The 16,269-nt window shown below is 44.0% G+C and overlaps 2 protein-coding genes across 2 annotated transcripts; both read right to left on the bottom strand.

Moving 5' to 3' along the window:
* Nucleotides 1-2,158: 2,158 nt before the first annotated feature.
* Nucleotides 2,159-6,187, bottom strand: LOC124678553 (probable metal-nicotianamine transporter YSL6). The gene is made up of 7 exons (XM_047214429.1): nucleotides 5,734-6,187; nucleotides 5,183-5,355; nucleotides 4,986-5,083; nucleotides 4,247-4,384; nucleotides 3,820-4,009; nucleotides 3,330-3,462; nucleotides 2,159-3,246 (listed from the first exon to the last, which is right to left on the bottom strand). Exons 1-7 carry the CDS (start codon nucleotides 6,077-6,079, stop codon nucleotides 2,303-2,305), a joined length of 2,022 nt encoding a protein of 673 aa, XP_047070385.1. The 5' UTR covers nucleotides 6,080-6,187; the 3' UTR covers nucleotides 2,159-2,302.
* Nucleotides 6,188-10,389: 4,202 nt separating this feature from the next.
* On the bottom strand, nucleotides 10,390-14,124 carry LOC124678552 (probable metal-nicotianamine transporter YSL6). Its single transcript, XM_047214428.1, is given in 8 exon segments — nucleotides 10,390-10,848; nucleotides 10,851-11,471; nucleotides 11,554-11,686; nucleotides 12,091-12,280; nucleotides 12,515-12,652; nucleotides 12,879-12,976; nucleotides 13,107-13,279; nucleotides 13,719-14,124. Coding segments are annotated over 8 exon segments (2,037 nt in total). The 5' UTR covers nucleotides 14,083-14,124; the 3' UTR covers nucleotides 10,390-10,528.
* Between the last annotated feature and the right edge of the window lie 2,145 nt (nucleotides 14,125-16,269).

Genomic DNA, 16,269 nt, shown 5'->3' with positions numbered 1-16,269 from the left:
TGCGGATGCTTGCAAGGGGTATAATCACAAGTATGTATTAGTCCTAGGAAGGGCGGTGCATTAGCATAGGTTCACCCACACAACACTTATCAAAACAATGAAGATTAATTAGCTATATGAAGCGAAAGCACTAGACTAAATTCCCGTGTGTCCTCAAGAACGTTTGGTCATTATAAGTAAACAAACCGGCTTGTCCTTTGTGCTAAAAAGGATTGGGCCACTCGCTGCAATTATTTCTCTCGCACTTTACTTACTTGTACTTTATTCATCTCGCTATACTAAAACCCCCGAATACTTGTCTCGTGAGCATTTACAGGTGAATCCTTCATCGAAACTGCTTGTCAACACCTTCTGCTCCTCGTTGTGTTCGACACTCTTATTTATCGAAAGTACTACGATACACCCCCTATACTTGTGGGTCATCATGCACCGGTCAGGGATCCGGTCGGCGCCGGGCTGACCCGGCGTGGCGCCCGGTTGGACCGGGCCTGGGACCTGGTGCTCCGGCGTGGCGGCCGGTCAGACCGGGACTAGCGCCGGCCTGGACTTCGTCTTCTTCCCTCGTGCATGCACCCCTCTCCTCCCTCGCGCGTCCATGGGATGTCTTCATGTCCAGCTCCATGTCCAGCTTCACGTCCAGCTGCTCCTCATCTCCTCGTGCGATGCTTGCTCCATCTTCGTACTTGATCATACATAAGTAAAATGACTTAGACAGTATAAAGTTCTCATCCTCGATCAAAGTATCACTTAGGAACAAGTTAACCTGTTGTTTGAGTAGCTTCGCACAAGCTCTTGTCATAGGTCTAATCCTAACTTCATTGGACTTGAGCTTCACAGCAGCATCGTCTTCATCTTGCAATGATGGAGGTAGTAGTCTAGTAGGGATGTCCTCATCAAAACCGGTCTCCCAACTAAACGACGAGACCAGTGAGAAAGAAACCCTATCAAGATCAAACCTTAACCTTGCGCATTCCACTTGAGCTAGATGATGTCGATCTTGACTGCGGCAAGATGGAATACCATTCTTGATTGTCCTCGCACTATGAAGTCTTGTGGATTTCTCCCCCACATTCCACTATGGGAGAGATCCTTCTTCGGTGCACCTTCACATATACATGAACACCATATAAATAGCAAGCTTAAAGCATATGATCTTTTCGAGTTGACTCATCTTATGAATGACAAGCTTCAAGTATATGATCTCTTCGAGTTGACTCATCTTGAACTTGCACCTAATTTCTTCTTATTATAACCTTGAAGCCAACATATGGTTCAAACATTACCTATGGATAACTCCTACAAATATAACTCTATGCAACCATTAGTCCATAGGGATTGTCACCAATTACCAAAACCACACATAGGGATCCATGGACTTTCAAGTAGTCGCGACGGGAGGGAGAATGTGGCAAGAGAAATGGAATTTCTTTGTGTGGGTGACACGGCTGGCCCGCCACTCGCATCCCCGCTTTTAGTTGCGTTATGCGCCCACGCAACGTCCACTGTGTAGAGGTGATGGCCTCGGGGCGCCAGATCGAAAAGAGCTTCAGGGTGCGCGGTTGAGGCCGATCAAACATCCAACGCGCTTCAAGTTTCTTTGGAGGTGGTTTGGGAGACTCGACTGGATATACTAAGTGCCAATGCATTAAAATAGACCTAATATCGCCGACCAACACTTTTGGAACCTAGGTACACGCACCCAGCTATGAATTTTTTTTTTCAAAATTTCGCTATTTCAAAGTTACAGAATTTTTTTTAAAAAATACACACATGTATGTATTATGTTGATACTTGTGCATATTTTAAAGGCAAAATACAATCATATGTAACATACAAAAAAATGAGAATTTTTTTTCCTATTTCCTTGAACAGGACACATCCAAATATTTGGACATTGTATTTTCCCATGAAAACTAACACAAGGAAGTATCAAGATAATATGTACATGCAATAAAAAAATTTAATTTTTTTAAATAAAATAGCATTTTTTCAATTTTTGAGAATCTGGGTGCGCGCAGCCAGGTTCCTTTCGTATTTCCGTAATGTCCTTCGTTTCTCATGCTAGAAAATAGCATTGGGGGAGGGCTTAAAAGATAGTTTAACAGATCAAATAAGACTAGGGTGACGACTGCAGCATCAGTAACATTGGAATGCGAGAAATCAGAGGAGAATAAGATATATATTAACACAATGAAAATAACTGCTGCTGTTTTGCGGCAGTGTAATTTACAATTGTGTAAAATATGTACACAGCGTAATTCTTTTCTATTTATGCCATCCTAATAAAACGAGCAATCTCGCTCTATATTAAGCCGTATGCAACAGATGGCTTGAAGTACATGCACATCGGTGGGTCGATCCTCATGAGGGACAGTATCGCAGAAGGGACACTCCAGATTCCGTCACCACAGATCAAACCAGAAGCAACCGCGCCTGCAAAGTCCTCAGACTCCTTGCGGTTCACCCTCTCCCAGACAAACAAGATGACGGTGCCGATGAACATGTCGATCGCAAAATATGCTCCGATGTAGAACGGAATAGCCATGGCCATTGGGAGTGGGACGAATTTGGACACGCTGTCTGGAGTAACATCCTTCAGGAGGTTGATTGCTATGGCTGCAAAAAAGAAGAAAGTGCAGATTGCGAGGCAGTGCTGGGGCAGTGCTGAGAATCCTTCAACACCCAGGATTGACATCTCACGGAAGATGACTGCATATGGAGCTTTGAACATGCCATCAGGATTGCCAATATCGAAGGCCGTCCAGTAAAGCCAAAATGTGAGAGGAGCAATTACACAGCCAAGGGCAGTCCCAATCAACTGAGATACAAACATGGACCTTGGTGAAGAGAGGGTCAGATAACCAGTCTTGAAGTCCTGCATCAGATCAGCAGCCGTGGATACAATGGACATCATAACACCGCAAGCTGCTAAGCCAGCGATCACACCACCATGCTGGCCAACCCATGAGGCAAAAATGAAAAGGCCAATCTTTCCATATGTGGATGAAAGGCTCCAGTCTGTCAGGCCAGTGCCATAAGAGTTGCAGAAGGCCAGTAGGGGAGCAACAACATAGGAAGAGAGGACAAGGTACCACTTGAGTTGTGGGAACAGCATTGGTACAGTCGCAGTTGATATTGCTGCAAGGCCCACATAACCAGATCCTGCCAACCAGGGAGGGATACTGTCTTTTACGAATACATCATTCAGAAGTTTTTCCTCTGTTGATAATTTTGACCTTCCATCGTCTGCAATAAAATAAAGGAGCAAGATGAGGTGGATGCATGATTTATGATATACTGGTATGTAAACCATACAACAAAACATTTACCATCCTGAACCCGGACAAGAGGAAGTCTTCCTTGTTTTGATCGTGCATTCATTATTTCCTTGATAGTAACATAAATGATCTTAATGAGGTTATAGATACCATCACCGAGTATCACGGATACAGATATGAAAACCTGGAAGGCAGGGTATGGAGACATCTTAGTTTTTGTGTAAAAGACTGGTCAGTCTGTGAACGAAGGTACTATTAAACAAATTAGATGTGCCATCTGTATGTTCTCTAAGAAGTAACAACAACTTATGAAATAGTAAAAGAGCTAGTATTTGTATTACTCCATGTTGACTTCATATATACAGTACTTGGCTAATTTATTATTGAGAGGAAACAAGCAACACTGTTTTATCAAGCATTATGATTCATGATCTAGTTGCAGATATATCGAGAAAAGAACATCATAGAGTGGGTTGTCAGTCTGCAGTATGAAACTGAAAGTTATTTCACCATGAACAAATTAAATCTTAAGTCACCATACCTTGTATCCATAGAGTCCTTTGAAATCGTTGCTTCCAAGATCAGCTGGATACCAGTCCCCAGCTTTCGTGGTTACATACGGCCAAAGAAAACCCCAAGATATAATGGCTCCAAGAAGTGTAGAGCAGTTAACAATGTGTGGGCATATAAGACCACATCCAATATAGGTTGGGCTGAAGTCAAAATAAAACCTATAAAATGGAACGGGTAAAACTTTGGTTAGCATCTATAGGATGGTCCATCTTAAAGGATGAGTAGCTCCATATGGCAGTACAAGTTATAGCAGCCACACAAGAGACATGGTCAAAGCAGGTAAGAGCCCTAAGGGGACAAGGAATGCAAGGTTCTTTCAACCCTAAAAACTAAATGTATTTGTTCCAACTCTTAAAAATTGAAGGAACGAGTAAAACTAATTAAAGAAAACTTACGTGTTCTTAAAAGCTGCAAGCCCCAGAGAAGGGAAATTATCAAAGCCACAAGAATCCCCAACACCACTGAAGAACCACTTAAACAAGTTCCAGATAAAACTAATGCTTAAATACTTTCCAAGACAGCTAACTTGTTTCCTGCAACCATAAAACACAAATTAGTAGTGTAAAAACTCAAGCTACTTAGAAAATCGCTACAAAGGACATTGCAATTTAACAAGTATGTGCTGCATGACTACTGTACAAACAGACAAACTGGCATTTTATTCTTCGGACCCAAATTCTGCAGCAATTGAACACTTCATTGCACACTCTGTTCCCAAGAAAGAAGTTTGAGAGAGAGAGAGAGAGAGAGAGAGAGAGAGAGAGAGAGAGAGAGCATATAGCAGCATTCCTAGTCTCAATCCAGTAGAACCAAACTGTCATAAGTAGATAAGTAAAACCTTATGATTGGCAGTTTCTATCTGAGCATTACAACAACAACATCAAAGCCTTTTTCCCAAGCAAGTTGGGGTAGGCTAAGTTTCTATCTGAGCATTACGAACATAAAATAGTATGATGAAATTACCTGGCACATTAATTTCCCCACTAAATTTCAGTCGAAATAGCTACCATAACCCCTGAATACTCAATAGATGGAACACATAATGGACAACTATTGATATTCTATACTCCGTAAAAGAAAATATTGTTGATGTTCTTTAAAAAAAACTAAGGAGAACCACTAATTGTTTCTTACTCTGCAAGCTCAGCTCCAGTAGTAGTGTGGAAGCTATTTATCAACATAGCGGTAGCAGTTCCACTGGGATAGGTGAGCTTGTAATCAATTACCATCACCTAGCAAACACAAAAACATACGTTAGTTTACTAAAATTCATTCAAAAACAGAATCGTATAAACATAACAGATGCATGGTTCCAAGATGTAAGTGAGTACCTTGCGCAGCGCAACAAGACTAAATAGACCGAGAAAGCTAACAACAAACATGAAGCCGATCATCCAACTGAGTGAAGGATTCTTAACATCCTCTGCCCTGTTACCAGGATAATCGGTCCCGATAAGCTCATAAGTTTTCTGATCCATTGCAAGCATATACGATCCAAAGCCACCTGCGTCAAGAGAAATGTTAGTTGACGATGTGAGCCCTACGAAAAGGGGATAAAATACCATCAGCGTCCCTGCCACTCGTAATGCACACCAAAAATCAGAGACACATAATGCAAATTTTGAAATTCACTGCATCAAGATCTGTATCCGCACTCTGTAACCATATATTCAGGTCAGGGGTTCAGCCTACCAACAACTTCATTCATTTTGAAACAAAATCCGATGTTTCTGAAATCCCTAGCATTGCTGCACCTAAATCTAACACAGGGGACGTAGTTAGAATAAACGAGCATGGGTAGACGTTAGTTACGGGTCAAACCAAACGAAACCCAGAATCGCATCTCCACCTAAACAAGCAACCTAAGCACAGGGAGACATACCGCTGAAGGCGATGCCGTAGCAGGCGACGACGCAGGTCTGGATGACGGTGTTCTCCTGCTTGGTGAAGGGCTTGGAGACGATGCCGAACCTGGCGAGCGCCGCCGTCCAGGTGCGCACGAGGAAGTAGCCGAGCAGGCCCGCGGCGACGTTGAGGGAGGGGATGATCCCCACCGTGAGGTTGAGCTTGTGCGTGATGAGGCAGAAGAGCACCCCCAGAATCGCGCTCACCACTATCCCCCGGACCGTGATTTGGTCCCGCCACGGCGGCACCGCCTCCTCCGCCGTCGCCGGCGCGCCGGCGAGGAGGGGCCCGCTCAGCTCCGCCGCATCCGCCTCCGATCCCATGTTCGCGCGGAAGCTAGTGTTCCTCCTCCCTCGGATCTTATGGATTCGTCGGGCAGCTAGTTGGTTTCGTGTAGGAGACGACGCCGGCGAGGAGGCTGGGAGTGATGAGAGGAGGAGGCGGGGAGGGGTCTATTTAAGCCAATCCTGTTTGCTGCTCAACTGGTCACTACTGTTTCTCGAGCGGACCGATGTAAACTATCTGAGTTTTTTTAGTGCGTGCAGATAGAAGACACAAAATACTTGATACAACGGCTCAACCTAAATAAACCGAGGTGTGCGTATTGATTCATTCTCGACACAATTTTAGGGAAAAAAATATGGGGATTTGTGTGTCTTCAGTTAGCTGAGAACTAAATTCATGCTCACTCAACTCTTACATCATTTGATTTGCATCATGATTCGTGATAGTCATATGTTGCAATATGAGTTATACTTGAAATTTGATGATATCATCTGACTGAGAACGAAGTTAGTTCGCAGTCGACTGATTGCTGGTCACACCCAAAAATATGTCCACGCGGACAACGCTCGCGTCCGTGCACGTCCCCCTCTTCTCCTCCCCAGGGCCATCCGCCAGTGACACACAAGCCACTTCCTCTCCAGTCACTCCTATCAACCACTTCCTCTCCAGTCACTCCTATCAACCACTTCCTCTCCCATCACTCCCATCTGATATTCGTAAGCGATGCTTTTTGCAAGCCCTAGCTTGAGTTGGAGGGAGCCACCAACCTTATGGACGTCAACGTCTTCACCTCCTAAGTCGTCGCCCAGGTTGTCCTCATGATCAAGAACGAGGTGCTCGACACCGACAGAGCAGGTCGACGGTGGTTCTTCGGCAAGCCCGGTCACGTTCGTCGCCGCAAAGCCACCTCTACGGGCACGGTCGCTAGCGGCACCGGCGGGGACGTTGTGCACCGCCCAACATGTCCCCATGCACTCCCGGCTTGGCAGGTCGAAATTGTCATCGTCGGAGGTCATGTCCTTCCAGGGCAGCCTGGTGGTGTTTGGCCTCGACCTCAACCACACTCATGTGCTCATCGATTCAAGCCAATACGATGGTATGAGGACGATTCGTCTATGGAAGGTGATGACGGGCAAAAAAGAGCCAAAGGAGCGGTGGTTAAACGGTCAAGGAAGAGTGTTGCCTTTGGCGTTCTTGGATGTCGTTCATGAAGGGAACTCTTAAAACCCAAGCCGCCGGGACCAAATTAATTGCAAAGGAGGACCTGATCATCTCCGCCGACTTGAGTGTCGTCGACCCAAAAAAGAAAAAAAAAACTGTGCTAAGATTGCGTTCCATTGCAGAAAATATGATGCGCAAACAATGCATAAACATGCTGGAGCGTGGAAATAGCCAAATGGGTAGTTTAGAAAGTGTTAAAGCTGAGCCAGACGTGGGGCCAGAATACAGTGGCGAGTCCACCACGGCAAAGGTAGTTGGCCCCACCGGCATCTAATCTTTTCAAGGAGCGGGATAGAAGGGAAGCGCCGTGAATCGTGCTCGGGCTCGTGCGCGCCTCTCGAGATCTTCTGCGGGACGGTGAAAAGAGAGCTCGGGCGATCTTGCTCTGCATTGGCTCGTGGGCTGGGCGAGCCCACGTTTCAGCGGGAGAACTGGGCACCTCGGTTCTGTGTACGCTGTTACAGTGTTACCGACACGCACAGGCGATACGGTTTCACTTCCGTGCACGGTAACATGCGGGTAGCGCAAGCCGGCCGCTCGCTGTCCGGTGGGGCCTCGGGTCGAGCTAACGGCAGCCACAAACTTGTACCGCTTCCGTATGTTGCGATGCTAATCAACCATGCAGGCGCCTTGATTATGATTTTGTGGGGCCGGATGTAAGTCTAACCACACATTTGACAGTCGTTTGAACCATCAGGACGCCTGCATTGTATTCGTGCGGGGCAGGCGTAATGGTAGCCACAAGTGTACTGATCTGGTGCCTTGCTGAACCTAAATCAGGACGTCGGACGCATGGAGGCAGGACAAAATACTAAAACGACCTATATATATATATGTGTGTGTGTTTTTGTTTGACCGTGGTTTGTAAGCTGCAAGCGTTGATTCACGCGTTGCTTTGCTTGGCATAACGTGCTTCATCTGCGCGCGCGGGCCTAGACCGGCTGGCCTCGTAGTGCAAGCTTGTAGATTTAACCTTCTCAACGTTGAACTGTCAAGAAATACTCCGGTTCATATTAATTGACTCTAATCTAATATGGATGTATCGAGAACTAAAATATGTCTAGATACATCCATATTGAAGTCAATTAATATGAATCGGAGTAATAAAAAATGCTCATCAAGCCGAACCTTGCATGCATACGGGTCTCAATAGAGGATAAGTCGTAGATGCTCTCAACGTACATAGCTGATTTTTGCGAGTAGGGAAGACAAGTCCTCATCATATAGGATCAACAAGCAAATCAACACACTGGGTCACCAATCTTTTTTACGTGCAAAACCTCTCAACTTTAGAGGAAAAATCATAGGCCAAAGCCACCTAAATTTTCTTCCACTATATCAAATTGGGATACAATAAATTCTTCTCTAGAGAGCACTATAGGATCTCACATATCAAAATACAAGCAGATCTCAGATGACAATAACAAGATTTATGGCACAAGAGTTAGAGATTGGAGCAATCTCACCAAAGATGGTGAAACAAGCACTTGAAGGAGGTAAGGATGCAAACTTAGTCTTCACTGCCTTGTTTTCTTCCTTCTTCCTTCTTCCTTCTTCCTTCTTCCTTCAACTTTCTACTTTCCCTTCTCTATTTGTTTTCTTCTTCAATGGAGTCTATTCTGGATTTTCGTTACCTCACCTAGTGGTGGTTGGATGGGAGGCTTAACACACCCTTCCTTCATGTGCAACGTTCAGAATAACCCTTGGTCATAACCTTAATAGGGGTCTCTTGCATCTATTTGGGCCACCTGAAAGGCTTCAATAGACCATCTCCTCACAACCCACATGAGGATGATACCCAACATTCTCCCCCATCACTCATGTTGGGGGCACCGCCATGCCCGCTCCCTTTCAACATACAATCAGCTTCTCACTTGGCAATATCTTGGTCATCACATCCGAGCCAACATAAGTAGACTTCCTAGAATCTTCATCGCCAACATAATTAACATCTGTATAGCCTTGCAATATAAGATGACCGTTTCCAAAGGGTATGGAAGATCTAGAAGTACCTTTGAGATACTTGAGAATTCATTTCACTACATTCCAGTGAGCTTCTCCTAGATTTCTCATGAACTGGCTAACAACTCCATGAACTGCATAGGCAATATCAGGCCTAGTGCATACCATGTCATACATCAAACTTCTCACTGACAGATTGGTACTAGGTACTCTACTCATTTCTTCTTTTTTCCTTCTTGTTGCTAGGACATTGGTATAAATTCAATTTGTGATGGCCTGCAAGTGGAGAGGTAATGGTCTTTGCACCTTGCATATTGAACCTTTCAAGTATCTTCTTAATGTATCGTTCCTATGAGAGCCAAAGCATTTTTTTTATCTATCACAGGAGATTTTCATCCAACTATTTGCTTAGTTGGTCATAAATCCTTGATGGAAAATGATTTACTCAATGCTTTCTTGTGGAGAGGAACCTTCTTTGTGCCATTTTCAGCAATCAGCATATCATCGACATATAGCAAGAGACTAATAAAGTCACCCTCGGCGTACCTCTTCATAAAGACACAATGATCAGCATATCAAGTTGTTTCTTTCTTGGAGGCGTCACTTTATATAACTTAGACTTTAGATGTGGTCTTGGTGATCTTATGATGCTGCTACGAAGGTGGAACACTATAACCAGACTTTTTTTTTAGCTTCTTCTTCTTCTTTTTTAGTTGCGTACAAAAGGTGGAACACTATAACCAGATTTTTTTAGCTTCTTCTTGTTCTTGTTCTTGTTCTTCTTCTTTTTTAGTTGCGTGCATCCGTACTTCTATTAGGCTATTACGTAGTTACAAAAGCTTGGTGTAATTGTTATCTTCGCAATATTAATATATTGCCTTTATCAAAAAAGACATCTAATAGTATCTTAGTGTTAGACTTTTGAACCTTATATAATTAATTTAAAAAAATTGGTATAAGAAATGTTTGGCACACCACAAGAAACTGAATTGTCAAAAAAGGTTTGAGTGGATGAAAATTCTCTTCAAAATCGGTCCTAAAGAGATCCTTGTCAAGTGATTTTCTGTCACAAAGGACTAAACGAGCCATCCATGTTGGCCTATCACAAAACAAATCAGAGATCAGGATGCCAACTGCAGCATAAGGAGCACTCAAACGCAAGAAATCAGAGAGGAATAAGATATATTAACAGAATGGAAAGAGCTGCTGCTGTTTTGCCGCAGTGTAATTTACAATTGTGTAAAATATGTACACATCGAAATGCTTTTCTACTTGTGCGCCCCACTAAAAAGACCAATCTCGCTTTATATTAAGCCGTATGCAGCGGATGGCTTGAAGTACATGCACATCGGTGGGTCGACCCTCATGATGGACAGTATCGCAGAAGGGACACTCCAGATCCCGTCACCACAGATCAAACCGGAAGCAACCGCGCCTGCAAAGTCCTCAGACTCCTTGCGGTTCACCCTCTCCCAGACGAACAAGATGACCGTCCCGACAAACATGTCGATTGCAAAATATGCCCCGATGTAGAAGGGAACAGCCATGGCCATGGGGAGCGGGATGAATTTGGACACACTTTTTGGAGTGACGTCCCTCAGGAGGTTGATTGCTATGGCTGCAAAAAGAAGAAAGTGCAGATTGCTAGGCAGTGCTGGGGCAGCGCTGAGAATCCTTCCACACCCAGGATTGCCATCTCACGGTAGATGACTGCGTATGGAGCTTTGAACATGCCATCAGGATTGCCAATGTCGAAGGCCGTCCAGTAAAGCCAAAAGGTGAGAGGAGCAATTACGCAGCCAAGGGCAGTTCCAATCAACTGTGACACAAACATGGACCTTGGTGAAGACAGGGTAAGGTAACCAGTCTTGAAGTCCTGCATGAGATCAGCAGCTGTGGATACGATGGACATCATAACACCGCAAGCTGCTAAGCCAGCAATCACACCGCCATGCTGGCCAACCCATGAGGCAAAAATGAAAAGGCCAATCTTGCCATATGTGGATGCAAGGTTCCAGTCTGTTAGGCCAGTGCCATACGAGTTGCAGAAGGCGAGTAGGGGTGCAACAACATAGGCAGAGAGGACAAGGTACCACTTGAGTTGTGGGAACAGCATTGGTACAGTCGCTGTTGATATTGCTGCAAGGCCCACATAACCAGATCCTGCCAACCAGGGAGGGATACTGTCTTTGACAAATACATCATTCAGAAGTTTTTCCTCGGATGATACTTTAGAACTACCATCATCTGCAATAACAGAATGAAAACAAGATGAGATGCATGATTTACGATATACTGGTACATAAACACCATATAACAAGAACATTACCATCCTGAACCCTGACAAGAGGAAGTCTTCCTTGCTTTGCTCGTGCATTTATTATTTCCTTGATAGTAGCATAAATGATCTTAATGAGGTTATAGATACCATCACCGAGTATCACAGATACAGATATGAAAACCTGGAAGACAGGGTAAGAGACAACTTAGTTTTTGTTAAGCATAAAATTTTAAAGAATGATAAGTATTGAACAAACCAGATGTGCCATCTGTATGTTCACTACGGAAAGTAACACAAATTCTAACAATTATAATGTTGAACTCAGTTAATTTCCCAAAACACAATGTCCACTTATGAAATAGTGTGCTATTAGTATTACTCCATGATGATTTCACATATAATGCGCTAACTTATACTGGAGAAGTGGAGAGGAACCAAGCAAACATTGTTTAATCAAGCATTATGATTCATGATATAGTTATAGATATATTCAAAAAAGAACATCATAGGTGGATTGTCGGTCTGCAGTCTGAAACTGACAATTATTTCACGCCAGGAACAAAAAAATATCTCCAATCACCATACCTTGTATCCATAGAGTCCTTTGAAATCGTTGCTTCCAAGGTCAGCTGGATACCAGTCCCCAGCTTTCGTGGTTATGTATGGCCAAAGAAAACCCCAAGATATAATGGCTCCAAGAAGTGTAGAACAGTTAACAATGTGTGGGCATATAAGACCACATCCAATATATGTTGGACTGAAGTCAAAATAAAACCTACATAATGGAACAGGTAAAACTTTGGTGAGCGCATATATGATGGTCCATTTTGAAGGATATAAGTAGTTTCATAGACAATACAAGTTATAGCAGTCACAAGACAGATATGGTCAAAGCAGGTTAGAGCCCTGAGGGGACAAGTAAAGTTTCTTTAAACCCTCAAAACTAAATATATTAGTTCTGACTCTTGAGCATTGAAGGAATAACAAAAACCGATCAAAGAAAACTTACGTGTTCTTAAATGCTGCAAGCCCCAGAGAAGGGAAATTATCGAAGCCACAAGAATCCCCAACACCACTGAAGAACCACTTAAACAAGTTCCAGATAAAACTAATGCTTAAATACTTCCCAAGACAGCTAACTTGTCTCCTGCAACCATAAAACATAAATTAGTACCATAAAAACACAAGAAACTTAGAAAATCGATGGCAACAATTGATGTTCTATACAAAGAAAAGCATCATTGGTCTAACATAACTAAAAGACGATTCGTTTGGATTTCTTTACAGCTTACAGTCATACAAAAAACCAAGAAGAAACGATGCATACTGAACTATGAGCATAAATTAAGGAGGAACTCTGATCCGTTTCTTACTCTGCAAGCTCAGCTCCAGTAGTAGTGTGGAAGCTATTGATCAACATAGCGGTAGCAGTTCCACTAGGATATGTCAGCTTGTAATCAATAACCATCACCTAGCAAACACCAAAACATACATTAGTTTACCAAATTTATGTGAATACACAGATAGTACACTTGATCAAAAAACAAAAATGTAGTCAGTTGAACATAACAAATGCATGGTTCCAAGACATGAACGAGTACCTTGCGCAGCGCAACAAGACTAAATAGACCGAGGAAGCTAACAACAAACATAAAGCCGATCATCCAACTGAGTGAAGGATTCTTAACATCCACCGCCCTGTTTCCAGGATAATCAGTCCCGATAAGCTCATACGTTTTCTGATCCATTGCAAGCATATAGGATCCGAAGCCACCTGCATCAACAAAAACATTAGTTGACAATGTGTGAGCTCGATGGGAAGGGGGGAACTACCATCAGCAACCCTGCCACTCCCAATGCACACCAAAATCACAAGTTGGTGATGCTAAATTTAGAATTCACTGCATGAAGGTATGTATCCCCGCACAGTAACCATATGTTCAGGGGTTCATTCTATCAACAACTTCCTTAATAGTACTACCCAAAGTTGTGAAACAAAATAAACCCAAATGTTTCTGACACCCCTAGCATTATTGGGCCTAAATCTAACACATGGAACGCACTTAATAAAATAAACAAACGAGCAACACAGTTCCACACGTCAGTAGGTATTTTTTTAGTTAAAGGTCAAACCAAAACGTAAGCCTGAATCGCACGCCAGAATTGCATCTCCACCTAAACAAGCAACCTAAGCAGAGGAGGAGGGGGCATACCGCTGAAGGCGAGGCCGTAGCAGGCGACGACGCAGGTCTGGATGACGGTGTTCTCCTGCTTGGTGAATGGCTTGGAGACGATTCCGAACCTGGCGAGCGCCGCCGTCCAGGTGCGCACGAGGAAGTAGCCGAGCAGGCCCGCGGCGACGTTGAGGGAGGGGATGATCCCCACCGTGAGGTTGAGCTTGTGCGTGATGAGGCAGAATAGCACCCCCAGGATGGCGCTCACTACTATGCCCCGCACCGTCAGCTGCTCCCGCCACGGCGGCACCACCTCCTCCCCCGCCACGGCCGCCGGCGCGTCGCCGCTGCCGCCGGCGAGGAGGGGCCCAGTCAGCTCCGCCGCTTCCGCCTCGGATCCCATCTTCCCGTGGAGGCGACGACTCTCTCGGATGGGTGGTATTGATTCGTCGGAGAGTTGGTTGGTTCCGTGTGGGAGAAGAGGAGGTAGAGACGACGGCGTCGAGGAGGTTGGGAGTGATGAGAGGAGGAGGCAGCCAGCGAGCTGTATTTAAAACCAAATCTTGTTTGCCGCTGAAGTGTGGTTTTCGTTGAAGATAGTACTACTACTCCATATGACGTGCGAGGTACAGACTCTGTGATGTAGCTGTTTCGCGGTAGTGAATCTCTCGTGGTAGTAGATACGTTTCACAATGCGAAGTAGTACTATCATAAGCTACTCCGTTTTTATTTACCTGCGTTTTGAATTTAGTTAAAATCAAAGTTTCTATAGTTTGACCGAAGGTATAGCAAAACGTATCAACGTCTATAATTGCATATTTACATAATGTAAAAATTCATTTCAAGATGATTCTGATGGTACTGATTTTATATTTTAGATATTAACATTTTTTCCTATATTTGTAGTCAAACTTTGTAAAGTTTGATTTTGACAAAACCTAGAACGTATGGTAATTGTGAACAGAGGTAGTACTGCTCTCTCTCTCTCTCTCTCTCTCTCTCTCTCTCTCCTACTACCTTCATCCTCAAGATTAAGACTTTTTTTTTGAGAAGCTCCATGAGACGGAGGGAGTAATATGCATATGATATTAGTTTACGGTATAAATTTTATAGTGCATAGTATGTATCATGTGATAGCAAAAGCGAAGCCACGATACTTCAAGAGTGCCTTCAAACGTGGCGGGACCGCCAAGGTTCGCTCGATGTCGGAAGGGATGTTGATGTATTGTTGCTTTGTGCCACACTGTCATCCTCCCCCTCGTGTTTGCGCTATGTTGGAACCTGAAAGAACATTTCCCTACCATTATGATTTTGTGTGTTAGATGACAACATTAGCAATGGTTTAACAATGTGTTGAGTGGTACAGGGCATTCGTGGTATGTTTGACTCATATGCATCAAACTACAAATCATTTGGATCAAATCCATGTTGAAAATGAAATGCAGGGAAATTTTCCCAGACTGAATTATTCACAATAATCTTGCCTCCAAATTTCGGCTAAGGACTTAAGGGATTTGCTTCAGAGATGTCCCAGATATTTAGCCGGATTATTGGCCGGATTATTTAGGAGGCCGGATAATCTAGGCCGGATTATTTGGAAATACCCGGCCCCACAAAATTGGCTAAGTACTTAATGGATTTGCTCCCAGAGATGCCCTGAATTTTTGGCTGGATTATTGGCCAGACATTTGAGGAGGCTGGAAATTTGGCAGGCCGGTTAATCCGGCTCCAACTTAGGCCGGATAATCTGTTCCCAGATTTCACCAACGGCTCAATTTCTTGAAGGGGTATAAATACCCCAGTTCATCCTCAAGCTCAAGCTACTCTTTTTTTTCTCAAGAACATTATCACTAGTTGAGCCACAAGAATCACTTGATCTCCTCCCTCAACCATCCAAAGCTATTGATCTTTGGAGAATCGAAGGAGAAGACCCCGTCTACATTTTCACCGAAGCAATTTGAATTTCTCCCTGATTCACTTGAGGGCCCTTGTGCTAGTGTTTTCTTTGGATACCCTAGTTATTGTTTACTCTTTGATAACTTGTTGTGTTGTAACAACTTTGGGAGCCTCCAATTTGGTTGTGGGTGGGTGACCCAATCTTTGTGTAAAGGTGTCGGTTGCGACTTGAAGGCAACCGCTTAGTGGAGCGTGAGCTAGGCCTTCGTGGTGGTGCTTACCGGAGAATAGGGTGAGGCCTTCGTGGCGTTGGTAGGCCTTCGTGGCACCACACCCATCCAACGTAGTCGTACTTCCCTTAACAAGGAAGGAACTACGGGAATCATACCCTTGTGTCTCCACGTGCTTCACATCGGTTACTTCTATTCTTTACCACACTTTACTACTTGTATCTTGTTTAGTTTTCTAGCGCCTTGTCATATAGGTAAATTCACATAGTTGCATATCTAGAGAATTTACCTTTTGTGTCACGGTTCAACTATGACAAAATCGTGGAGCCACTTCGCCTCGCTAGACGTGGTATCCAAGGACTCCCTCTTCACCGTGCCACTAGCCTCGCCTCGGCTGGGTCCATGTCATCGTCAGAGTTATGGGAAGAGTCAGAGGATGGCGATAGTTCAATGGCGTATGGTAG

Source organism: Lolium rigidum, chromosome 7, assembly GCF_022539505.1.
Source record: "Lolium rigidum isolate FL_2022 chromosome 7, APGP_CSIRO_Lrig_0.1, whole genome shotgun sequence".
Lineage (NCBI taxonomy): Eukaryota > Viridiplantae > Streptophyta > Magnoliopsida > Poales > Poaceae > Lolium > Lolium rigidum.
The sequence above is the reverse complement of the archived record's forward strand: the minus strand, read 5'-3'. Positions and strand labels throughout refer to the sequence as shown.

Excerpts from the sequence above, each read along its gene's own strand:
- LOC124678553 (XM_047214429.1), bottom strand. The coding sequence starts at position 6,079 with ATGGGATCGGAGGCGGATGCGGCGGAGCTGAGCGGGCCCCTCCTCGCC. Across the intron at positions 5,356-5,733 it reads CTACGGCATCGCCTTCAGCG|GTGGCTTTGGATCGTATATG; the intron begins GTATGTCTCCCT and ends CTCTTGACGCAG. Across the intron at positions 5,084-5,182 it reads GTCTTGTTGCGCTGCGCAAG|GTGATGGTAATTGATTACAA; the intron begins GTACTCACTTAC and ends TGTGTTTGCTAG.